Source organism: Trachypithecus francoisi, unplaced genomic scaffold (genome assembly GCF_009764315.1).
Source record: "Trachypithecus francoisi isolate TF-2019V2 unplaced genomic scaffold, Tfra_2.0 Lachesis_group21, whole genome shotgun sequence".
Lineage (NCBI taxonomy): Eukaryota > Metazoa > Chordata > Mammalia > Primates > Cercopithecidae > Trachypithecus > Trachypithecus francoisi.
Window position 1 is genome coordinate 22,531,564 of NW_022681467.1, and position 24,891 is coordinate 22,556,454.

At 46.3% G+C, this 24,891-nt stretch overlaps 3 protein-coding genes across 5 annotated transcripts in view; 1 reads left to right on the plus strand and 2 right to left on the minus strand.

Moving 5' to 3' along the window:
* The first annotated feature begins 4,435 nt into the window (after nucleotides 1–4,435).
* On the plus strand, nucleotides 4,436–4,920 carry LOC117068504 (60S acidic ribosomal protein P2-like). The gene has a single exon (XM_033185734.1). The coding sequence runs from the start codon at nucleotides 4,485–4,487 to the stop codon at nucleotides 4,866–4,868; it is 384 nt and encodes a 127-aa protein (XP_033041625.1). The 5' UTR covers nucleotides 4,436–4,484; the 3' UTR covers nucleotides 4,869–4,920.
* Nucleotides 4,921–12,546: 7,626 nt separating this feature from the next.
* Nucleotides 12,547–15,402, minus strand: LOC117068505. The gene is made up of 3 exons (XM_033185735.1): nucleotides 15,251–15,402; nucleotides 13,122–13,218; nucleotides 12,547–12,974 (listed from the first exon to the last, which is right to left on the minus strand). Exons 1-3 carry the CDS (start codon nucleotides 15,382–15,384, stop codon nucleotides 12,633–12,635), a joined length of 573 nt encoding a protein of 190 aa, XP_033041626.1. The 5' UTR covers nucleotides 15,385–15,402; the 3' UTR covers nucleotides 12,547–12,632.
* Nucleotides 15,403–20,763: 5,361 nt separating this feature from the next.
* SMOX (spermine oxidase) overlaps nucleotides 20,764–24,891 on the minus strand; it is a 41,095-nt gene continuing 36,967 nt past the window's right edge. For 2 of the 3 annotated variants that reach the window (XM_033185737.1, XM_033185738.1), the window contains exons 6-8: nucleotides 24,527–24,687; nucleotides 21,666–21,755; nucleotides 20,764–21,240 (exon numbers count right to left, since the gene is read on the minus strand). In XM_033185737.1, the coding sequence (XP_033041628.1) occupies nucleotides 21,103–21,240; nucleotides 21,666–21,755; nucleotides 24,527–24,687 (389 nt within the window). In that variant the 3' untranslated portion in view covers nucleotides 20,764–21,102. The remainder of the gene's footprint in view (nucleotides 21,241–21,665; nucleotides 21,756–24,526; nucleotides 24,688–24,891) is intronic. The other variant, XM_033185739.1, reaches the window with a different exon arrangement.

The following is a 24,891-nucleotide window of genomic DNA, read 5'->3' on the forward strand; positions in this document are numbered from 1 at the left end:
CATACTCAATTTTCCTTGTTGTGAGACTACAAACCTCGGGTATTTAGCCCAGACAAGGACACTGCTTCAAAACTAGAAAAAAGAGCAACGGCGGGGCGTGATGGCTCACGCCTGTAATCCCAGCGCTTTGGGAGGCCGAGGCGGGCGGATCACGAGGTCAGGAGATCGAGACCATCCTGGCTAACACGGTGAAACCCCGTGTCTACTAAAAATACAAAAAACTAGCTGGGCTCCCTGGCGGGCGCCTGTAATCCCAGCCAACTGCTTGGGAGGCTGAGGCAGGAGAATGGCGTGAACCCGAGAGGCAGAGCTTGTGGTGAGCCGAGGTCGCACCACTGCACTCCAGCCTGGGCAACAGAGCAAGACTCCGTCTCAAAAATAAATAAATAAAAATAAAATAAAAAACTTATGGGAGGAAGTCAAGGCCATGATTAACGGAAAATTCATAGCTTTAAAGGCACGTTAGAAAGGAAGAAAGTCAAAATTAACAAGCACTCACCTCAGAAAGGAAAAGAACAGTACATTAAGCCTAAATAAAGTAGAAAACAGAAAATAATAAAGATAAGAACAGAAGTTAATAAAAATTAAAAATCTACTTACAAAAGAGAGGAACATGAAGCCAAAAGTTGTTTCTTTTTTTTTTTTTTTTTTTTTGAGACAGAGTCTTGCTCTGCCACCCAGGCTGGAGTGCAGTGGCCGGATCTCAGCTCACTGCAAGCTCTGCCTCCCGGGTTTATGCCATTCTCCTGCCTCAGCCTCCCTAGTAGCTGGGACTACAGGCGCCCGCCTCGTCGCCCGGCTAGTTTTTTGTATTTTTAAGTAGAGACAGGGTTTCACCGTATTAGCCAGGATGGTCTCGATCTCCTGACCTCGTGATCTGCCCGTCTCGGCCTGCCAAAGTGCTGGGATTACAGGCTTGAGCCACTGCACCCGGCCCAAAAGTTGTTTCTTTTAAGACAATGTACAATTATTTCCTGGTGAGCTTGAACAAGAGAAAAAGAGAAAGCATCAATAGTCAAGGAAGAAGTCCGGGGAGGGAGGGGAGAAAGGGTTTAAAAATTAACTATTGGGTACTATTCTCAGTACCTCAGCACTTGCGTGCCAGGATTATTCATATCCCAAACCTCAGCATCACACAGTATATTGTGATCCCCAAATATCTGAGACAGTTCTCAGTCAATTTTGGAAGTTTATTTTGCCAAAGTTAAGGATGCGCACCTGTGACACAGCCTCAGGATGTTCTGAGGACATCTGCCCAAGGTAGCCAGGGCACAGCTTGGTTTTATACATTTTAGGGAGACATGAGACATCAATCATTATATGTAAGATGTACATTGGCTCCATCCAGAAAGGCGGGACAACTCAAATTGGGGAGGGGGATTCCAGGTCAAAGATAGGTAAGAGACAGTTGCATTCTTTTGAGTTTCTGATGAGCCTTTCCAAAGGAGGCAATCAGATAAGGATTTATCTCAGTGAGCAGAGGATGACTTTGAGATCTGTCTGTTCTTTGTCCACAAGGAAATTCCTTGTGGGGATGTAGCTTTATTGTCTAAGTAGCTAACTTTCTTAGGAAGAGAATGGGAGGCAGATTTGCCCTCAGCAGTTTCCAGCTTGACTTTTCCCTTTGGCTTAGTGATTTGGGAGTTTCAAGATTTATTTTCCTTTTACGATACCCAGGTAACAAACCTTCACAGGTACCCCCCAAATCTAAAATAAAAGTTGAGACCAAGTGTGGTGGCTCAAGCCTGTAATCCCAGCACTTTGGGAGGCTGAAGTGGGCGGATCACTTGAGATCAGGAGTTTGAGACCAGCTTGGCCAACATGGTGAAACCTCATCTCTACTAAAAAATACAAAAATTAGCTGGGTGTGGTGGTAGGAGCTGGTAATCCCAACTACTCAGGAGGCTGAGGCGGGAGAATTGCTTGAACCCGGGAGGCAGCAGTTGCAGTGAGCCAAGATTGTGCCACTGCGCTCCATCCTGGGGGACAGGGTGAGACTCCATCTCAAAAAAATAAATAAAGAAAAGAAAAGATGAAAAAGAAAAGAATGGGTTATATATAAAAAAGTAAAGATTTGGCACTCAGCTTGGAGAAAGGAAGTTAAAGACATGATAATGGTTTCAAAGCATCTGTTGACATGAAGACCTAAAGAAGACTGAACAAAATAACATGAATTAAAATGCATCTGGCCAGGCACAGTGGCTCACACCTGTAATCCCAGCAGTTTAGGAGGCCGAGGCAGGTGGATCACCTGAGGTCAGGAGTTCAAGACCAGCCTGGCCAACATGGTGAAACCCCATCTCTACTAAAAATATAAAAATTAGTTGAGTGTGGTATTGGGTACCTGTAATCCCAGCTACTCAAGAGACTGAGGCAGGAGAATTGCTTGAACCCAGGAGACAGAGGTTGCAGTGAGTCAACACGGTGCCACTGCATTCCAGCCTGGGTGACAGAGTAAGACTCCGTCTCAAAAAAAAAAAAAAAAACAGATGCATCACAGACTTTTTGATTTACATGAAGTAACATAATTTGAAGAACTGCTTATGATGGAAGAAAATAAAAGAAAAGGATTTTACTACAAATTGAACTTTAAAATTTTAAGTGATTAATCAAATTATGTTTATAATGAATAATTTACATAATATTTTGTTTGACTCAAATCTGTGCCTGAGGCAAATACAGTTTATCATACAGAATAGTTAGAAGACAGCAGAAACAATTTCACTGACACAACTAGATAGATCTAGCTCACATTTTACAGGTATATAGTAATTCTCAACTGCAAAATTCTTCTAATTTTTAGGTACTGAAAGTCAAAGTGATGATTAATCAGATTGGGAATTTGTCTCTGTAAAAGATTACCTTGGCAATGGACTGAAATAATGGAGCTCCTATTCTAAGAAATATTCTCCCTAGAGCAATCTTACTCTTGCTGGAACTAGATAAGAAAATTTTGATGGTATTCCCTTTGGATTCTCAAAGAATCGTGAACTCATATGAAAATTAAGAAATTTCAGTTTTAAACTATTAAATAAGGAAGAGATGACACTAAAGGGCTAAACATAAAATCCAAACCCATCAATTGCACCTTAGATTTTATTTTACTAAAGCGAGCAGAAAGATTTATCACCTATGTCTTAATAAGAGAATTAAGCAAATTGAATCAATTGTTTGTCATATTTATTTATAAGCCCATTTTTAGGCCACAGATTAGCTTAATTGCCATTTAGCAGATCATCTGCTTACTTTCATTTTTAAAATTTTATTTCTCTGTATAATTAAAATTTTTGTATAGTGAAAATAGAGTCAATTTTTTAAAAAATAAAAATAGAAATCACTCATGAACATAAAACAATAATACATGGATATGATGAAGTTAAGCCAATAAATTTGAAAACCTAGTGAAATAAACAAATTCCTTTAAAAACACAATGTACAAAATCTCTCCTAAAAAAGATAACATGGGCTGGGCACGGTGGCTCACGCCTGTAATCCCAGCACTTTGGGAGGCCGAGGCGGGTGGATCACCTGAGGTCAGGAGTTCGAGACCGGCCTGACCAACATGGAGAAACCCCATCTTTACTAAAAATACAAAATTAGCCGGGCACAGTGGCACATGCCTGTAATCCCAGCTACTCGGGAGGCTGAGGCAGAACAATCGCTTGAACCTGGGAGGCAGAGGTTGCAGTGAGCCGAGATTGTGCCATTGCACTCCAGCCTGGGCAACAAGAGCAAAACTCTGCCTCAAAAAAAAAGGAAAAGAAAAAGAAAAAGAAAATATGAATAATCCTATAATAAAGAAATAAATTAAATCTGCAACTTAAAAAACTTTCGAAGACTAAATGGCTTCACCTGTGAATGCCATCCACACATCTAAGGATGCAAATTTTATTTTATTTTATTTTATTTATTTGAGACAGAGTTTGCTCTTCTCGCCCAGGCTGGAGTGCAATGGCATGATCTCACATCACTGCAACATCTGCCTCCCGGGAAGAACACCAATTTTAAACAAACTCTTTCAAAGGCTGAAAGAAGAGCGAACACTGCCAAATTCATGTTATGAGGCCAGAAAAACCTTGATACTAAAATCAGACAAGAAAGGATGGGGATATTCCAAGAAAGGATGGGGAACAACTGGAAGTCTCATACCTGCTCCATTTGCCCCAGGCAGCTTTCCTGAGCCTTGGATGACCACTTCACAATTCTTATACCCCAGGTAAGTTTTATATCCCAGGGCCACATGACTCACTGGACTAATGTATTGAAGGACATCCTGTTTCTGAACGGGACTAGAACAGAGTCCAGACAGTTTTATACCTGCTGGAGGGTGTGTTCATTGGTACCACCACTTTGGGAAGCTGGTTCAAATTATCACCTGAAGTTGAAGTGACTTTATGAACCATCAGTTCCACCTCCAGGCACATACCAATCAAAATGTGTTCCCCTTTTTTTTTTTCCTCCCTGACACCGCCGAGGTCGCATGCATGAGGCCTCTCCGCCGCCGCCGCAGAGGCGGCCCCGATGCCTACGTGGCCTCCTGCCTGCTGGCTGCCCTCGGGGGTAACTCCTCCCCCAGCACCAAGGACATCAAGAAGATCTTGGACAGCGTGGGCATCGAGGCGGACGACGACCGGCTCAACAAGGTTATTAGTGAGCTGAATGGAAAAAACATTGAAGATGTCATTGCCCAGGGTATTGGCAAGCTTGCCAGTGTACCTGCCGGTGGGGCTGTGGCCGTCTCCGCCGCCCCAGGCTCTGCAGCGTCTGCTGCTGGCTCCGCGCCTGCTGCAGCAGAGGAGAAGAAAGATGAGAAGAAGGAGGAGTCTGAAGAGTCAGACGATGACATGGGATTTGGCCTCTTTGATTAAATTCCTGCTTCCCTGCAAATAAAGCCTTTTTACACATCAAAAAAAAAAAAAATGTGTTCCCATGTGCACCATGTGACAAGTATGCTTATTGTAATATTTATTCACAGTAGCCACAAACTAGAAACAACCCAAATGTCATGGTGGCTCACACCTGTAACCCCAGCACTTTGGGAGGCCGAAGTGGGCGGATCACTTGAGACCAGGAGCTCGAGACCAGCCTGGCCAACATGGGGAAACCCCGTCTCTACTCAAAATACAAAAAAAATTAGCCGGGCCTGGTGGCAGGTGCCTGTAATCCCCGCTACTCGGGAGACTGAGGCAGGAGAATTGCATGAAACCAGGAAGCAGAGGTTGCAGTGAGCCAAGATCACACCATTGCAATCCTTGGCAACAAGAGTGAAACTCCGTCTCAAAAAAATAAATAAATAAATAAAAATAAAAATTAAAAAAAGGATCAGATAAGAAAAATGTATTATATATAAAAATGCATGAGCTACTACCGCACACAACAACATAATGCATCTCATGAATATAATGCTTCACGAAAGAAGCCAAGCTTCAAAGAACGCATTCTGTGAGATTCCAAATATGGAAAGCTCATGATAGGCAAATTAAAAATGATAGTGTTAGAAGTCAAGTCCTTTTGGAAAGTGGGAGGAACTTACGTTTCATGACAGGGGCTTTGGTAGTGCTGGCCATGTCTCATTTCTTTACCTGCCTCATGGTACAAAGCTGTTTACTCTGCTAATTCATCATACATTTATATTTTGAGTAATTATCTCTGTGAAACAAGTTCACTGTGCACTTAGTTACCAACTTATCTGAGTCCAGTGAGACAAAACACCCACATATGCAACAAGTTACCTGAAGAGGATCTATTACTTACAGATAGACACCAAGGGATAACAGAAGCCTAGGGTTCATTGTGAGCTGGTCACCTAAGGCTGAGGAAAGCAGCCTGGGGCAGAAGGTGTCTCAACTGTGCATGCCCCACTTGCACTGCAACTGAGGGCCCCCAAGAAGCAGCCTACCCTGGGCTTTATACCCCGGAGATACATGATTCACTGGACTAAAGTGTTGAAGGACATCCTGTTCCTTTCTTTTTTTCTTTTTTTTTTTTTTTTTCTCTTGAGACAGAGTCTCGTTCTGTCGCCAAGACTGGAGTGCAGTGGCATGATTTCGGCTCACTGTAACCTCTGCCTCCCAGGTTCAAGCGATTTCCCTGCCTGGCCTCCCGAGTAGCTGGGATTACAGGTGTCTACCACCACGCCAGGCTAATTTTTTGTTTTGTTTTGTTTTGTTTTGTTTTTTTTGAAGCGGAGTCTCGCTCTGCCGCCCGGACCGGAGTGCAGTGGCCAGATCTCACTGCAAGCTCCGCCTCCCGGGTTTACGCCATTCTCCTGCCTCAGCCTCCCGAGTAGCTGGGACTACAGGCGCCCGCCACCTCGCCCGGCTAGTTTTTGTATTTTTAGTAGAGACGGGGTTTCACCGTGTTAGCCAGGATGGTCTCGATCTCCTGACCTCGTGATCCGTCCGTCTCGGGCTCCCAAAGTAATTTTTTGTATTGTAGTAGAGGCAGGGTTTCACCACGTTGGCCAGGCTGGTCTTGAACTCCTGACCTCGGGTCATCCACCCACCTCCGCCTCCCAAAGTGCTGGGATTACAGGCATGAGCCACAGAGCCCAGCCAGGACTGGCTGAGCGCAGGACTGGCTGATGGGAACTGGAACAGAGCACAGGCAGTTGTAGCCAATCCCTACTTATCACAGGATGTTGCATTCCCAGCACATTCAAGTTATTTTGAGAACTATAAGCCAGAAAGGGGGAAGAGCTGGGTTGGTCCAAGGCCACCAGGAGAACTGTCCTGCACTCTGTATGCTATGTTTCAGTACAAAAAGTTGAAGAAAGGCCAGGTGCAGTGGCTCGTGCCTGTAATCCTAACACTTTGGGATGTCAAGTCAGGAGGACTGCTTGAGCCCAGAAGTTAGATACTAGCCTGGCCAACATAGTGAGACCTTGACTCTACAAATAATTTTAAAAATTAGCTAGGTGTGGTGGTGCGTGCCTGTGGTCCCAGCTACTCAGGAGGCAGAGGAGGGAGGATGGCTTGAGCCCAGAAGATGGAGGCTGCAGTGAGCCATGATCACACCACTGCACTCCAGACTGGGCAACAGAGCAAGAGCCTATCAAAAAAAAAAAAAAAATGTTGAAGTAAAAAGGAGAAAGAATTATAGACCAAAGGGACTTAGGATATAGCAGTGGTTCCTAATCAAATCTCTCTTTGACGATTCAGGCTGGGCGCGGTGACTCACGCCTATAATCCCATCACTTTGGGAGGCAGAGGCGGAGGGACCACTTGAGGTCAGGAGTTCGAGACCAGCCTGACCAATATGGTGAAACCCCATCCTCACTAAAAATCCAAAAAAATAAAAATAAAAAGCCAGGCATAGTGCTGCGTGCCTGTAATCCCAGCTGCTCCTGAGGCTGAGGCAGGAGAATCACTTGAACCCAGGAAGCGGAGGTTGCAGTGAACTGAGATCAGGCCACTGCACTCCAACTTGGGTGATAGAGTGAGACTCCATCTCAAAAAAACAAAAAAAAAAATCTCTCTTTGATGATTCAGAAGGTAATCTTCATACCTCACAGGCATTGCTAAGCTTTATTATTGAATCCTGGCAGTGTGAAAATTTGATGGTGGAGAATATATTGTAACATAATAACTGTGCAAGGACATAAAATGGCAAGTTTAAGGAAATAGACACTTGGACAAATTGTCCAAAAGGTTCTTCCTGAAATATGGCATACCCCATGAAATTGATTAATCTGGATACATTCACTGTCCCAGAACCTCTTGAATAAAAGGAAGCCTGGGTACACTTGATCCACATGCTTTGTTTTGTAAACATCTTCCTTGTGCAAAAGTATTTGTATGATTGTTCACTAGGGGTGGAAAAAAACCTTTCAGAGATTAAATAACACCGATCACAGTGGGGACCATGTAGGTAGTAAGTTAATGGAGCTTTCACCGAAGTCTGTCTTGCAGTAGCCCAAGAAATCTGAACCCCTGCAGGGTTAGTTCCCCAGTTCCTGCATGAAGAGCAAAGGCAGATATCCTTGGCAACAGTTAAGCTCATCTCTTTGGCCCCCTGACTTGTGAAATGAAAGCCATTATGGTAGGAAAAGTCACCAGGTGGGCCCTGATGGAATTAGAGGCAGGAGTTGCTGCCTACATTGAAGAACACGGGGGAAAGGCCAATTCAAACCAGTTCTAGGGATGGCCCTGGGCATCCATGGCTTTTTTTTTTTTTTTTTTTTGCTCTTATCGCCCAAGCTGGAGTGCAATGGCATGATCTCAGCTCACTGCAACCTCCACCTCCTGGGTTCAAGTGATTCTCCTGCATCAGCCTCCAAAGTAGCTGGGATTACAGGCATGCACACCACACCCAGTTAATTTTTATTTTTATTTATTTTATTTATTTATTTATTTTTGAGAAGGAGTTTCACTCTTATTGCCCAGGCTGGAGTGCAATGGCACAGCCTCGGCTCACGGCAACCTCCGTAGGTTCAAGCGATTATCCTGCCTCAGCCTCCTGAGTAGCTGGGATTACAGGCTCCCACCACCACACTCAGCTAATTTTTTGCATTTTTTTAGTAGAGATGAGGTTTCACCATGTTGGCCAGGCTGGCTGGTCTTGAACTCCAGACCTCAGGAGATTCACTCACCTGAGCCTCCCAGAGTGCTGGGACTACAGGTGTGAGCCACTGCACCTGGCCTAATGTTTGGATTTTTAGTAGAGACAGGGTTTCACCATGTTGGCCAGGCTGGTCTCGAACTCCTGACCTCAGGTGGTTTGCCCACCTCAGTCTCCCAAAGTGCTGGGATTACAGACGTGAGCCACCGCGCCTGGTCACCCATGGCTTTTAAAGCTTCCAGGTGATCCAATGTGCAGTCAAGGGCAGGAACCATAACTCTAAGTTAAGCCAGGAACGCTGAGTTGTTGGTTTTTTAAATCTCCCCAAATGATCCTAATGCCATGGTGAGGAACCAGTGGTGTAAACAGCACATCTCAGACTTTACTGTGCAATCAAATCACCTAGAGCTCGTGTTGGAAAAACTCAGGTTCTGATTGAGGTAGGAGGTGGGACTTGACTCCAGAGGTGGGGCTAGGATACCACACCAAATTGAGAACTAGCTGAAACAGGAAGAGACAAAAGCATCCCTCTATAAGACATGTCCGTCAGTGTGCCATGTCAGTTTACCATTGCCATGGCAACACCTGAAAGTTACCACCCCTTTCCATGGCAACCACCCAACGATCCAGAAGTTACCACCTTTTTCCTAAAAATGTCTGCAAAATTCACCCCTTAATTTGCATGTAATTAAAAGTAGGTATAAATATGACTGCAGAACTGCCTCTGAGCTGTTCCTCTGGGCACACTGCCTGTGGGGTAGCCCTGCCCCTCAAGGAACTGTGCCTCTGCTGCTGCTGTGCACTGCCACTTCAGTAAAAGTCGCTAACACCACCAGCTCACCCTTAAATTCTTCCCTGGGCAAAGCCAAAAACTCATAATGCAGGGCAGCTAAGCCCCAGTTTAGGGGCTCACCTGTCCTGCTTTATGATCCAGTAGGTCTGAGGATGGAGCCTGCCATTCTGACGCTCTAAAAAGCTCCCAGGTGAGGCCAATGCTGCTAATCCACTGAACACACTTAGAAGGGCAAGGCTCTAGACAGGCAAAATAAATGGGAGGCCACCGCAGCACTGGAACACTCACAGGCTGTGGGGAAGCCCTAACACCTGCCTGCAAAATAAGTTAAAGATGGGCAAACTCTCCCTGGGAGGTGAGCTCTAGAAATGTATGACAAGGGCATGAAGGAGAGGGATGTAAGGAGATTATTAACCCCTGCTGTCTGAAAAGCATGAGGCACAGCTGAGCCTCACTATTAGTGAGGTATTATAGTTAGCACAGATCAAGCCAAATGTGCACACAAATCACCTGGAGATCTCGTTAAAATGCAGATTCTGATTCAGGTCAGAAGAGGAGCCTGATGTTCTGCATTTCTACTGAGTTCCAGGGAGATGCTGATGCTGTTAATCAGGGGACCACACTTGGAAAAACAACAGTGTAGACAAAAAGCAAGGAAGACTGGAGTGGAGGACGGAAAGTCAACTTAACCCAGCTGGGAATGGACAGGGCCTGACAGCCAGCCCTGGAATAGCCCAGGGCCTCTGCCCACTGAGCCTTGGCCACGGAGACTTGTGCTGGCTGCCCTGGTATCTGTGGTGGCCCCAAGAACCTCCAAAGATGCTTTGATAGAAATGAGGGCTGCAGAACCCCCAGACACTAGCTGTGGTGATATTAACTAGAAGGAGGCTCAGGTGAATTCTCTCAGGGAGAAGAGAACTAAGATGCATAATGACTCACTGTCAATACTCTTGGAGGAGAACCAGAGATAAATGTACACTTCCTGCTAGTGTGGAATGTGGGAGCTTGGAGCCATTATACCTTGAACTCCCAAAGCTAAACCACTCCTAATCTGTGACCCGTCCGTTCTTCTCCTAGGTATAGAGCCAATAGAAACGCATACACAGGCCAGGCGCGGTGGCTCACGCCTGTAATCCCAGCACTTTGAGAGGCCGAGGCAGGCAGATCACTTGAGGTCAGGAGTTCAAGACCTGCCTGGCCATCGTGGTAAAACCTAGGTCTCTACTAAAAATACAAAAATCAGCTGGGCATGGTGGTGGGCACCCACAATCCCAGTTACTCGGGAGGCTGTGGCAGGAGAATCGTTTGAACCCAGGAGGCATAGGTTGCAGTGAGCCAAGATTGCACCACTGTACTCCGGCCTGGACGACAGAGCAAGACTCCATCTCAAAAAAGAAAAGGAAAAAAATGCACATATATACACACATATATGTATAGTCACCAGAAGACTAATACTAGAATGTTGGTAGCTGCACTGTTCTTTGTTTTGTTTTGTTTCTTTTAGACGGAGTCTCCCTCTGTCACCCAGCCTGGAGTGCAGTGGCATGATCTCTGCTCACTGCAATCTCCGTCTCCAGGGTTCAAGCAATTATTCTGCCTCAGCCTCCTAAGTAGCTGGGACTACAGGCACACGCCACCACACCCAGCTAATTTTTGTATTTTTAGTAGAGACGGGGTTTCACCATATTGCCCAGGCTGGTCTTGAACTCCTGACCTTGTGATCGGCCTGCCTCAGCCTCCCAAAGTGCTGGTAGTACAGGCATGAGCCACCGCGCCTGGCTAGCTACACTGCTTTTAATAGCCAAAAACTTGAAACAATTCCAATGTCCATCACCAGGAGAAAGGATACACAAATCATGGCATATCACACAATGGAATACGATCCTGCAGTAAGAATGAACTAATGCTTGCTACACGAAACAACACGGATGGATCTCACAGACACAAGCTAAAGAAACCAAATAAAGAAACCAAGTGAGACAAAGAAACCAAATGGGGCATGTTTACATGAAGTACAAAAATGAGCACAGGTTAAACTAAAGCGTTAGAAGTCAAGATAATGGTAGCTTGTGACTGGAAGAACAAAGGGATACTTCTGTTTCCTGATCTGGGTGCCAGTTACATAGGTAGGTTCAAAATTTATAAAGCTGTACACACGTGATCCGTGTATTTTTATTTTTTTATATATTTATTTATTTTTGACATGGAATGGCACAATCTCGGCTCACTGCAACCTCTGCCTCTCGGATTCAAGCCATTCTCCTGCCTCAGCCTCCCAAGTAGCTGGGATTACAGGCATGCGCCACCATGCCTGGCTAATTATTTTTCTATTTAGTAGAGATGGGGTTTTACCATGTTGGTCAGGCCGTTCTCGAACTCCTGACCTCAGGTGATCCACCCACCTCCGCCTCCCAAAGTGCTGGGATTACAGGCGTGAGCCACCGCACCCAGCCTCGTGATCCGTGTATTATTGTACACAATTATACTTCCAATAAATATGTTTATTATTTTTTTAAATGAGACCTTATTTTGTCCCCATTAGGAAGCCAGATTTAACAGGACACATAAGATATATCCATACCTATGACATTCCTCACACCCACATTACTTAATCCACACACACAACTATTACAAATACAACCCGTAAGTCCAGCTTCCCTTAGGGAACAAACTAAGGACACATTTCTTATTTATTTACTAAACTTATTTCTCTAAGCATAATGAAGCTCTTTTTTTAGCATATAGCCTGGCATACAAGTCGAAATCATTAAAAGTCTGATAGATGAACAAAAGAATGAGTGAACAATTGAACAAAAGTAAATATCTCATCTTGGGGGCCACTAAGCCCTCTTAGTTTTTTTTTTGTTTGTTTTTGAGATGGAGTCATGCACTGTTGGCCAGGCTGGAGTGCATTGGCACGATCTTGGCTCACTGCAAGCTCCCCCTCCTGGGTTCACGCCATTCTCCTGCCTCAGCCTCCCGAGTAGCTGGGACTACAGGCACGAGCCACCACGCCTGGCTAATTTTTTGTACTTTTAGTAGAGACAAGGTTTCACCGTGTTAGCCAGGATGGTCTCGATGTCCTGACCTTGTGATCCACCCACCTCGGCCTCCCTAAGTGCTGGGATTACAGGCGAGCCACCGCGCCCGGCCAACAAGCCTTCTTTATAATGTTAAGAATGAAAAATAAATGATACTGTAGAATATTATAATCTTATTTTATTCACTTATTCAACATTAATTAAAGGCACTTCCATGATTTTATGTTGTTTGTTTAAATTCAGAAAAGCTCACGGAGAATCCAGGACACACATGTTCCCGGTGCAGCAAGAGGGCTGTGTCCCCCTCTGGGCAGCAGATGGCGCCAGAGGATGTGGCTCAGCCTTTGAGGTTGTCTTTGCTTCCAGAGATCCTGGAAGCTGGGATACCCCCTACCCCTCCCAGCCACAGTGAGAAGGGGAGCCAGTCCAGCCCTTCCTGTGTCTCCATCTGCAGCCTGAAGAGCCTCACCAACAACTGCTAGTGCAGGATAGTAAGGATGTAGCCAGAGTAAGTGTACAAAATGCTGCTGTGCAGCTTGACTGAAGGAGAGGCCCAGGAAGGTGGTTCCAGAGGAAGATGGCTGATGGGAAAGACGTGAGCATACTGAAATGTGGGTGGAAAGGATGAAGTAGAGAGATAGGGGACGGAAAGGACGAGGCAACGTCCCTGCACTTGAGGCATGGGAAGCACAGGTAGAGGGTCAGCCTAGGAGAGGCAGAGGCCTCACCTGCCACTGTCTGCAGGGAAGCTCCGAAGGATAGGCATGAAGGCTGGTGAGCTTGTCGATGGGGAAGAAAGTTGCCTCCAGGTGGCTTCTATTTTGTCTATGAAGCAAGAGACCAAGTTGCCTATTGACAAATGATGGTGGAGAGGGGTGTCCTCCGGATTTCCACCATTTAGCTTGGCTTCTTCAATCCCTTGCTTATTCCTTCTGCAAATATTTATTGATAACCTATTATGCTAGGCACTATTTTGGACTCACTGGACATGCAGAAGTGAACATAGAACTTACGTTCAGGGGTTGAGGGAAAACAGATAAGTAAACACATAAACATCAAAACCAAAAACATCGGGGAAAGAGAAGGACTGTGAAGAAACAGGCAGGATGAGAGAGCAGAGAGTGCGGGAGGCTGTGGAAACAAGGTGCTCAAGGAGGTCTTTTGATCAGGAAGTCTTCCCAAAGAAGTGACATCTGAGTAGAGATCAGAAGGCAGCAGCAAAGAGCCTTGCGAATATCTGGGGGACGGAGAGCATTTCAGTTAAAGAGGACAGCCAGGGTAAAGGGAAGGAGAGGGTGGAGAGGAGGTGCGACCCAGGGAGACAGATCACATAGGATGTTGGAAATCACCTTTGATCTTTAGCATGACTTTGTTACTAAGAACCAGGGAAGTGGCGTGGCTGGATTCATATTTTGAAAGGATCACGCTGCTGCTGTGCAGAGGACAGGCTAAAAGGGGCAGATGTGGCAAAAGGGACCCACTTGGGAGGCTGTTGCAGCCAAACACAGCAAAGATGTGAGGAGCAGTGAAGGAGGCTCAAAGTCATCACATTCAGGATGTGTTCTGCAGGGAGAGCCAACAGGATTTGCTGATGGCAAATCTGATGATCAGATGTGGAATGTGAAACGAAAAGAGGAGTTGATGATGACTCAGGTGTTTGCTCTGGACCAAATGGTGGTACCACTTACTCAAATGTGGAAGATCAAAGGTAGATTAGATTTGAGAAGAAGCAGAACTTCTGCTTTAAATATGTTAAGTCCCTGGAAAGATTCTGCAGGCAGTACTGTTATTTGCTTTGCTTTGCCCAGCAGGTGTGGCTCTGTTTTTTTCCAGCAGCACCTGTTGGTGGCCCAACCCTAGCTGTAGACTGATCCCTGATTGGAATTATGTCAACTGGCTTTAACAAAATAGGGGGTAAGAGAGTTGAGGGTATTAGAAGGAGACCCAGTGAAATGATAGACCAAATGTAAAACTCCAGTCCTGGAACCAATTTTAATTAGTCTGAACTGATCACAAGTGACAGAAGCCTAACCCAAACTAATTTAAGCAAAAGAGGAGGAAACAATGACTCAAGTAGCAGAAAGCACATCCAAGTAGCTCACAAATGAGAAGAAAGAGCTTCAAGGCATAATAAAGTGGCCATATGACCTTGAACTGGGGCTGAAAGACAACTGTGTAAGCCCATGTGCCCCATGTATGGGAGTGGGATGGTGGCAGTCTAAGACAAAAGGCAGTGGCTGGGACTGCAGTGAAATGGAGAGGGAATACCCAATCCAACAGATCAAAATTGCACAAACACTGAGTTTGCAGAATTAAAATATGCCTGACACTCCCTGAGAGAGATCTAGGCTTTGAACATTCTGGCAAAGTCAGTGTTAAACAACCACCGCTAGAATCATGGGAAGTGAGAAGACTTTTGTACCTATCAGTCTCAAGCTGAACAGTATGAAACAGGGCAGTGAATGACCCCCTTTTTTTTAATACTAAATACATAACACAAGATTAGATGTCCTGAATGCCACCTTGGTAGAGCAACAACTCTTCCTGCGTGTTGATGGCTTGATTATCCTACACAAATAAGGAGTCTCAACAAACAGCCCAGCCAGTCATTATAAAGAGTACAGCCTTCGTAACTCTACCATTAAGTTTGGCAGACCACTAATTAGACAGGCAATTCTCAAGAATTGACCCAGCAGCCTAACTCACTCTGCACCTTGGGGTTACCCTTGAGCTCACCCCAACAGGACCTAGTAAGTGCAGGTGACTCCAACTAGAGGTGCTTCACTCCTACATTTTTTGCAGGAGGGGCATACACTCCACGCAGCTCCCAAGAAATAGGACATAACATATTACTCACCTGTCACACAGCAGCAAAGGCAGCAAGAGACAGTGCCTGCCAAATACCCCAGGCCCTTGGAGGAAACAGTTCTGAGGTTTGCACGAAGGCACAACTAAACACCTTGACCCTGAAGTCCCTGATGCCCATAGCATGAGAAACCATGCAACCAATTCTCCATAGAACCTGGTGCCGGAAAGAACTTTCCTCTCCTGTGAACTTCTGTCAGGCAATGGGAATTTTATAGGAACCATTGACATGCGTGTTGGCCTGAGCATGCCACATTTGCCACTCCTAATAGAGCCCCTTGGGTTTCAATCTATGCCAAGTCTATTTTGAAACTTCATCACGGCATGAAACATATCCTGTGTTCCTTGTATGTCATATCTCCTCACTTCTGAATGGCTTTGCTCTTCCTTGCTCATCTGTCTTGAGTGAGTTTGGTTTTTGGAACTGTCAATCATAAATGGTACCCACATTATGCAATTAATGATGTGGAGGCAGCACACTGGAGGAGATGCCCCCTCTGGCACCTGTCCCTGCCTGTGTGTCCGAAGGCTCCCCATCGGCTTCCTCCCAGGGTTGCTCCCTTCCCCATGAGGTCATGTCCTCTCCAAGCTAAGTGGCCTTGCGTGGCCAACCCAAGGTCCTTCTGAGAACCTCCATTTCCTCTGCTGTGGAACAATCCCAACCCCCCTTTCGTGGTTGCAGATGCAGAGAAGATAAGGGGATACAGGCAATGGAACTGGTAAACAGTGACATCCTATATGAATTTAAGGTCACTCCTTATCACCAGGCAGCCAGGGGGGCCTAAGAGGGCCCTCCTCCCTTTATCTGCTCTCAGATGTGTCATCTCTGCTGCAAGGAGGAAATTAGCTGGGCCAACACAACCATGTTTTGGAATGGGAGAATGAAAGGAGGGCATTCTCAGACTCTTGAAACTTTCTTCCATGTATAACTTGATGCATTTTTACCAATGTGCATGCCCATGCAACCACCACCCACATCAAGATGTGGAACACTTCCGTAACCCCAAGAAATGCCCCCATCCCACTCCTGCCCAGCCACCATCCCCAGTCCCTCATCTCCAACACAGTAGATTAGTTTTGCAAGTTCTTGAACGTCACATAAAAGAAATCATACAGTACAAAGCCTTTTGTCTGGCTTCTTTAACTCAACATAATGTTTTGGGGGTTGTTGTTGTTGTTGTTGTTGTTGTTGTTGGAGATGGAATCTTGCTATGTTGCTCAGGCTGGAGTGCAGTGGCATGATCACAGCTCACTGCAGCCTCAACTTTCTGGACTCAAGCAATCCTCCCACCTCAGCCTCCCCAGTAGCTGAGACTATAGGCATGCACCACCATGCCCAGCTAATTTCTGTTTTTTTGTGGAGACAGGGTTTCGCCATGTTGCCCAGCTGGTCTTGAACTCCTGGGCTCAAGCAATCCACCTGCCTTGGCCTCTCAAAGTGCTGGGAGTACATGAGCTATCCTACCCTGCCAACGTAACGTTTTTGAGATTATGTGGTTGCAAAAGTTTCCTTTTATTTATTGCTATATAGTATTCCATTGTATGAGTGCACTGCAATTTATCCATTCTACTGTTGATGGACATCTGGGTGGTTTCCAGTTTTTTAGCTATTAGGAACTATGTTGCTGTGGACACATTGGTATATATGTTTGTGAGCGTCTGCATACCTTTCTCCTGGGTGTATACCCAGGGGTGGGAATGCTGACCAGCACATGGCCAGTTTTAGCTGACTCTGCTACAGTCCCCCAGTGTGGTCGTACCATACCCATTCTCTCCAGCAATGGCCTTAAGCTTTTTTGGTGGCACCAGCCTCTTCTTTTCATCATACAATAGAACAAGCCTACACTGCACGGTCAGACAGACTTCAGCTCATGTCTCGGCACCTCTGAGCAACCTTGGGCAAGTTACTTAACTTCTCTGAGGTTTCATTTGCCCACAGGAATAAATCACCCTCCCAAGCCTGAGTTGGCATCACTGTCAAATCAGTATCACATCCACATGGCATAGTGCCAGGCAATTGGCACTAAGTGAATATTCTCTCCCTCCCTCTTACCCACCCGTGAAGTTCCCCGAAGTGCAGTCAAGTAAACATTTCCAGACCTTTCACCCCCATGGGGTCCTTTAAAATTCCTCTGCCTGTACGCTGAGAACCTATTTATCACTTTCTTCCCCAATACTTATGTGATGGGGCTGCTTGTCTCCATCCCACTGCAGTGGGTGGGGAAATCCAACAACTGAGGAGTCAGAAGCAGACAGCAGACTGTGAGGCATGGAAGGTAACAGGTAATAGAAGGTGGCTTCCCATAAAGTGACCCTGGGAGGAGACAGACATGCTTTGACCAAAGTAAGGTCCAAATTTACATTGTCTGTTTATGTACTGTTATGGAAAGATGTCCAAGACATATTGTGGGTTTTTTTGTTTTTTGTTTGTTTGTATGTTTGTTTTTGAGATGGAGTTTTGCTCTTGTTGCCCAGGCTGGAGTGCAATGGTGCGATCTCGGCTCACTGCGACCTCCACCTCCTGGATTCAAAAAATTCTCCTGCCTCAGCCTCCTGAGTAGCTGGGATTACAGGCACGCACCACCCACCCGGCTAATTTTTTATACTTTAAGTAGAGATGGGGTTTCACCATGTTGATCAGGCTTGTCTTGAACTCCTGACTTCAGGTGATCCACCCACCTTGGCCTCCCAAAGTGCTGGGACTACAGGCGTGAGCCACCGCACCCAGCCTACAAGACATACTGTTAACTAAAGCAAGAAAAATGCAGGACAGGATGAATACTTTGGCGCTTTTGTATAAAAAGGAGGGAGAGGAGTGTTTTTATATTGACTTACATCTAGGAATGGATGCCCATAGGGCTGTGGAGAGGCAACAGTGACTGAGGACACTGTGAGAGGGAACATTTCAGTGTATTGTAATCACATGGACAACTTTTGGGCTTAAACTACATGAACAGATCCTCTATTCAGAGAATTTTTCATATATAGGCTGGGCGCAGTGGCTCATGCCTGTAATCCCAACACTTTGGGAGTCCGAGGCAGGTGGATCACCTGAGGTCAGGAGTTTGAGATCAACCTGGCCAATATAGCAAAACTCCGACTCTATTTAAAATAGAAAAATTAGCCAGGCATGATGGTGCGTGCCTATAATCCCAGCTACTCAAGAAACTGAGGCAGGAGAATCGCTTGAGCTTGGGAGGTGGAGGTTGCAATGAGCCAGGATCGTGCCACTGCACTCCAGCCTAGGCAACTTAGTGAAACTCCGTCTCAAAAAAAAGAAAAATTCATATATATACTTAGATATTTTTCAGCTAATCCAGCAGGTGGGTATGAATCCCTTGATATAAGCTCCATGAATATTTCTGGTGGATCAACCCTGGCAAAGCAAAATGTCTGTGAGGTTTGTGCACATAGGTATGTGTGTGTAAGTGGATGTAGGTAAGCATGTGTGTAGGTGTGTCTGTGTGTTAGACATCGCCATCACAACCTACCAGCCTGGGCAATATAACAAGACACTGTCTCTATGAAAAAATAAAAATAAAAATTAGCCATGCATGGTGGCACGTGCCTATAGTCCCAGCTATTCCTGAGGAAGGAGGATCATTTAAGCCCAGGAGTCTGAGGCTACAGTGAGCCATGATCGCACCACTGTACTCTAGCCTGAGCAACAGAGTGAGATGCTATCTCAATCAATCAATCACCTGAGAGGAGGAAGGTGATGGCATGTCCTATCAAGGGCAGGGCCCCAAATGTCCATGGAGGGGACCTAACCTAAGCTCACATGGAATTAGACCAGAGGGGCCTACCTGGCTCTTCATAACTTCTCCCCATCACCCCACCCCTTCAACTCTATAGAATTCAAATTTCATCACTAGAAATCTAGGATAACAAAATGACTAACTCTTCTTTAAGATGACTGGGGACAGTGTGAATGGGGACATTTTAGTGTATTCTTATATAGCTTTTGGGCTTAAACCACATGGACAGATCCATGTGGATCTGGATTCAAATTTCATCACTAGAAATGTGGAGTAACAAAATGACTATTCTTTAAGGTTCTGTGTGTGTACGTAGATGGGCATATGTGTAGGGTGTAGAGGTGAGTGTATATAGGTGTGTGTACCTGTACATGCCATGTGGGTTATGTGTAAGGTGTGGTGGTGAGTATATGTAGACATGTGTTCCTATATATGTGGGTGAGTATATGTAAGGGGGGTAGGTGTGTCTTTTTACTCAGCAAAAAGAGAAGAAAAAAAAGTTTTTCTTTTTTTTAGAGACACCTGTAGAGATGGGGTATCACTGTGTTGCCCAGGCTGGTTTCAAGCTCCCAAGCTCAAGCGATCCTCCTGCCTCAGCCTCCCAAAGTGCTGGGATTACAAGCATGAGCCACCATGTCCAGCCTAGGACCCTTTTCTAGATGCCTAGTAGGTAAAGGAAAGTATTGATTACTTTATATTTGGTGTGTGAATTATTCCTTAATACTGAGAAGCTTGACAGCTTACATGTAAAGGATTATAAATAACACCTTCTTTTATTTTTCTGAGACAGGGTCTCACTCTGTCACCCAAGCTGAAGTGCAGTGGCACAATCATGGCTTACTGCAGCCTCAGACTCCTGGGCTCAAGCGATCCTCCCACCTTGGCCTTCCAAAGTGTTAGAAGCACTGAATCCAGCTGAAGAGAAGAAAAATCTATCCCCCAATAAATGGCAGGCCTTAGGATATTCCCCCTGCCAAAAAATAAAGCCCAGAATGATCACCTGCCCAGATATTCAAAAGGAGGCCACCCCAGGGGCCAGACCCACAGCCCAGTGGCCAGGTGACACTAATTAACAATGAACAGACCAGGCGCAGTAGCTCATGCCTATAATCCCAGCACTTTGGGAGGCCAAGGCAGGTGGATCACCTGAGGTCAGGAGTTTGAGACCAGCCTGGCCAAGATGGTGAAACTACAAAAATACTAAAAATATAAAAATTATCCAGGCGTGGTGGCAGGCACCTGTAATCCCAGCTACTCAGGAGGCTGAGGCAGAGAATTGCTTGAACCCAGGAGGCGGAGGTTGCAGTGAGCAGAGATTGCGCCACTGCACTCCAGCCTGGGCGACAGAGCGAGACTCTGTCTCAACAAAAAAAAAAAAAAAAAAGAAAACAATGAACATACCTAGGCTTGGCATGGAGCCACCATCGCTGGGGTCCCTCCCACAGAACTCCTTTACTCCAGGCAGCGTGTCACTCAATTAAACTCAGAGAAGTCCAGCAAAAAAAGGGCCAGCAGGCAGACTCAGGCCAGACCTGAAGGAGCAGGTGCACAGTGAGAGGCCTGTATTCCTGAGGGGCCTTACTGGCAGGAAGGTAAACACCCCAACAGATGTGGGGAGGGGACACCCCTTCCAGTAAAAGCAGCACCTTCCCTCTGGGGACACGGCCAGGCCAGGGCTCCCCCACCTTCTCCTTCTCACTCAAAGGGGGTGTGACAGAAATAAACACGCACACACATACACAGAGGCTGAGAAAACCAGAGAGAAGCTGAGGGGCAAGGGAGGGAGCCTCTTTTATTATCCCAAAATGCAAAGTATTGAAGGCACTTACAATAACAAGGCGGGACAGAGGGTAGGCAAGGGGGGCGCAGGATCCAGCACAGAGGTAACTCAACAGCCCACCTGCTCATGGCCCGACCTGGAGAAAAAGAGAAGCTACAGGGCCGGGTCTGAAGGCAGTCAGGGCAGCTAGCTCTACAGAAGATAAAAATCCTTTCTACAGAGGACCAGGAAGGCAGGAGCACATGGCAGCAAGGGGCGGGCTGGAGGTCACAAGTTAGTGGCTCTTCTCAGCAGCGAGGACAGCCCTCAGGTCCCCTGCTGGAAGAGGTCTCGGTACATCTCGATGAGGCGGGCAGCCTCGCGCTGGCCAGAGAGCAGAGCACCGTGGGTGGTGGAATAGTACTTGCGGTGGGTGGCCTCACCAGAAAACAGCACCTGCATGGGCTGGGGGGCGGGGATAGGGAGGTCAGGGTGGAGGAGCAGCAGAGGCCACGAGGCCACCCCTCTCCACCAGAACCCCCCATCCCAATGACAAATTAGAGAGGCTCTGAGACACAGGTGCTGCTGCTTCCACAGGATGAAGAGCTGCCCATCCTATCTGGCCACTTTCCCCTGCTTCTTCCCTTGGCTCTTTCTGTCTTGAGGCCATTAGGAGTCCTGGCTCTGCGGTCTTAAATGCTCTTTGTGCCTCTTGTGAACTTGAGGCAGGTGGTTTAACCTCCCTAAGCCTTGCTTTTCTCATCTGCCAAATGGGTTTACACCACCTACTTCGGAGGGTGGTTGTAAGGATTAAGGGAAATCATGTATCTAAAGCACTTAGAACCTGGAAGAACAAAGCACTCAATAAAGTCGGTGGTAATTTGACAAACCTTTACGGTGCCCCTGTTAGCATCCAGGGGCTGTTCTGGGCACTTGGAAGAGAAAAGGTGACCAGGCTGCTGCTTTGTGGAGCTTCCATGCTGGTGAGGAAGCCAGACATGAAACCCAATTACTAAACAGCGTCATACGTGATGGAATGGGGTTTGCACATGGCGCCAAAAGCCCAGAAAAGAGGCCCAGTGTCAGGGGATCCCACAAAGCTTCCCAGAGGACAGGACCTTTGAACTGGTTCTCAGAAGATGCTGAGTGAACAGACAGGCAAAGGACATTTCGGACAGAGGAAAAGTTGCGGGCAAAAATGTACCAAAGCAGGCCTTGCTCAGGGGACAGTGAGAATTTTGGTACAGCCAGGGCTCAGCCCTGAGAAAGCAGGCTGTCTAGGTGAGGTCTAGGCAAGGTACAAGTTCTTGCACCCCAAGTTGGCGTTTGGCCTTTATCCTGGTTCCTCTCAAATTCAACATGCAAGGCACCAGCTGTGGATCCTGATAAAATGCAGTTTTTATTTATTATTTTTGAGACAGTGTCTCACTCTATTGCTCCGGTTGGAGTGCAGTATCACAGCTCACTGCAGCCTTAGCCTCCTGGGCTCAAGTAATCCTCCCACCTAAGCTTCCTAAGTAGCTGGGACTACAAGCACACATCACCACATCTGGTTAATTTTTTTTTTTTTTTAATTTTTTGTAGAGATGGGGGTTTTACTTTTTTCCCAGGCTGGTCTTGAACTCCTGAGCTCAAGCCATCCTCCCACTTCAGCCTCCCATATTGCTGGGATTAGAGGCAGGAGCCTGCATCCCTGGCCAGAATGCAGAGTTTTTAATCCAGCAGGTCTGGGGTGGGCTGAGAGTCTGCATTTCTTTTTATTTATTTATTTATTTGTGTGTGTGTGTGTGTGTTTGAGGCGGCAGGGGTTGTTGTTTTTTGTTTTTTGTTTTTTGTTTTGAGACAGGGTCTCGCTCTGACACCCAGGCTGGAGTGCAATGGCATGATCTCCGCTCACTGCAACCTCCGCCTCCCGGGTTCAAGCAATTGTCATGCCTCAGCCTCCTGAATAGCTAGAACTACAGGTGTGCACCACCACGCTTGGCTGGTTTTGTATTTTTAGTAGAGACAGGGTTTCGCCATGTTGGCCAGGCTGAGAGTCTGCATTTCTAACCAGCTCCCAGGTGAGGCTGGTACTGATCTACCTACCCTGAGTAGTGAGGCTGTATCCCACCACCAAGGAGCCCACAGAGGCTATTACACTGAAAGGGGTGCTGTATACTGTGTCAGGGTGCAAGCTGCCTACTCCCACATCCACCCATTCTCCTCTTTCTCCTCAATAACAAAGTCCTGATTTTTAACTGGGTCCATTGCCATCCAGAATAAAAATGATACTACCCAACCTCTCTAGCAGCTAGGTGCAGTCACGTGACTGTGTTCTGGCCAATAAGCATTAAAGTCCACTGTTGCTTAGAGACACAGCTGACTCAGCTCCAAGGGTTCCCTTCTTGCCATCTGCCTTTCCTCCTCCTTCCAGCCTCAGATGCAGATGTGAGAACTGGAGCTTCTGCAGCCCTCTTGGACCACAAGATGGTCTTGAAGATGAGAGCCAGGTGCTAATGATACGGGATCCTGCTGCCTGCCTCCAGATTTCCTTTTGATTTTCCTTAAGTCACAGTTGTGTTTGCTTTGCTTTGCTTTTTGTTACATGCACTAGTCCTAACTGATGCAAGTGAAAAGAGATTTGCTTTTTAGCAGGATGGCTGTGGCACCTGAAAGGGCCTTTCTGAGGACCTCTCTTTCTTTAAACACCAGTCCTTTTCTCTTTCCCTCTGAGCACCGTTGGGCAGGCACAGTAGATGCTGGTTGACTGAACTCTTCTTCACCAATTATACCAAATAATTGTTTTAAATATAACTCTGTTGAGTTTTAACATTTACTGTGTGTGTCTACTTGATGGGGGGAACTCAAAATCCACTTTACGGGAGCAAAAATGTATATTTCAGATTTTTTTTTTTTTTTTTTTAGTGTACAGCTGGCATAATTGTGGAGAACATCAGTAATCTAAACTTTATTTTCTAAAATATATTGGGAAAACATTTCCATTGAATCAGTGCTGTCCAATAGGACATGCCATGATGCTGGAAATGTTCTATCACTATATAATTTACTATGGAGCCTCTAGCCACATGTGGCTATGTGACTAGTGCAAACAAGGAACAAAAACTTTACTATATTGGCCATGTGTGGTGGCTCATTCCTATAATCCTAGCACTTCAGGAGGTTGAGGCAGGAGGATAGTTTGAGCCCAGGAGTTCAAGACCAGCCTAGCAGGATGATGAAACCCTGTCTCTACCCAAAAAAATATAAAAATTAGCTGGATGTGGTGGTGTGCCAGCATGCCTGTGGTCCCAGTTACTTGGGAGGCTGAGGTGGGAGGATCACTTGAGCCTGGGAGGTCAAGGCTGCAGTGAGCTATGATCGCACCACTACACCCCAGTCTGAAGTGTAGACAGAGCAAGACCCTGTCTCAAAAAAAGAAAAAAAAAATACTGTATTAACTTAAATTTTAATTAATTAATTTAAATTGAAAGTGGCTGATAGCTACCATATTGGCCAGCACAGCACGGAATAGCGCAGTTTTCATAATATCAAGAAAACACTTTAAGTTTCAATTTGATTCCATTTTTTCTTCCAGATATTAAGTGCACACTTTTCTCCTTGTGTTCTCTCTCATTACGGAAGCTACTCCATCCCTGCCTCACCTGAGCACCCCTTAGTGAACACTACCCTAGCCCTCCTCACCCTGGACCAGACACACACACGAAATACATCCACAACTCCCCTCCTCACCCCAAACGCCCCCGCTTACCGCTGTCTTCGAGCTCTCTGTGTACGGCAGGGGCTTGGCCAGCTTCTCCACATCTGCCCCGCTGGAGCCCACCTGCGTGTATGAATAGGAGCCGCGGAAGTAGGGGTTGCTGCCCCAGGCCGAGCGCAGGATTCGCCGAGGTTTTGGAATGTTGGGGTTCCCTGATGAGGAGTCAGAAAAGCCAAGGGGAAGGAGAATAAGAAATGGCTGCATACAGAAGATGACCCCAAATGGACAACCCCCCACCCCACCTCCAGGGCTCCAGGAGGACCAGGCTGCCGGGGGTAGGCACGGAGGATAGAGGAGGAAGGAGGGAGGCTGGGGCTCGAGCTGTGTACCCCCTCAGCACCTCCTGTGACCCCCAG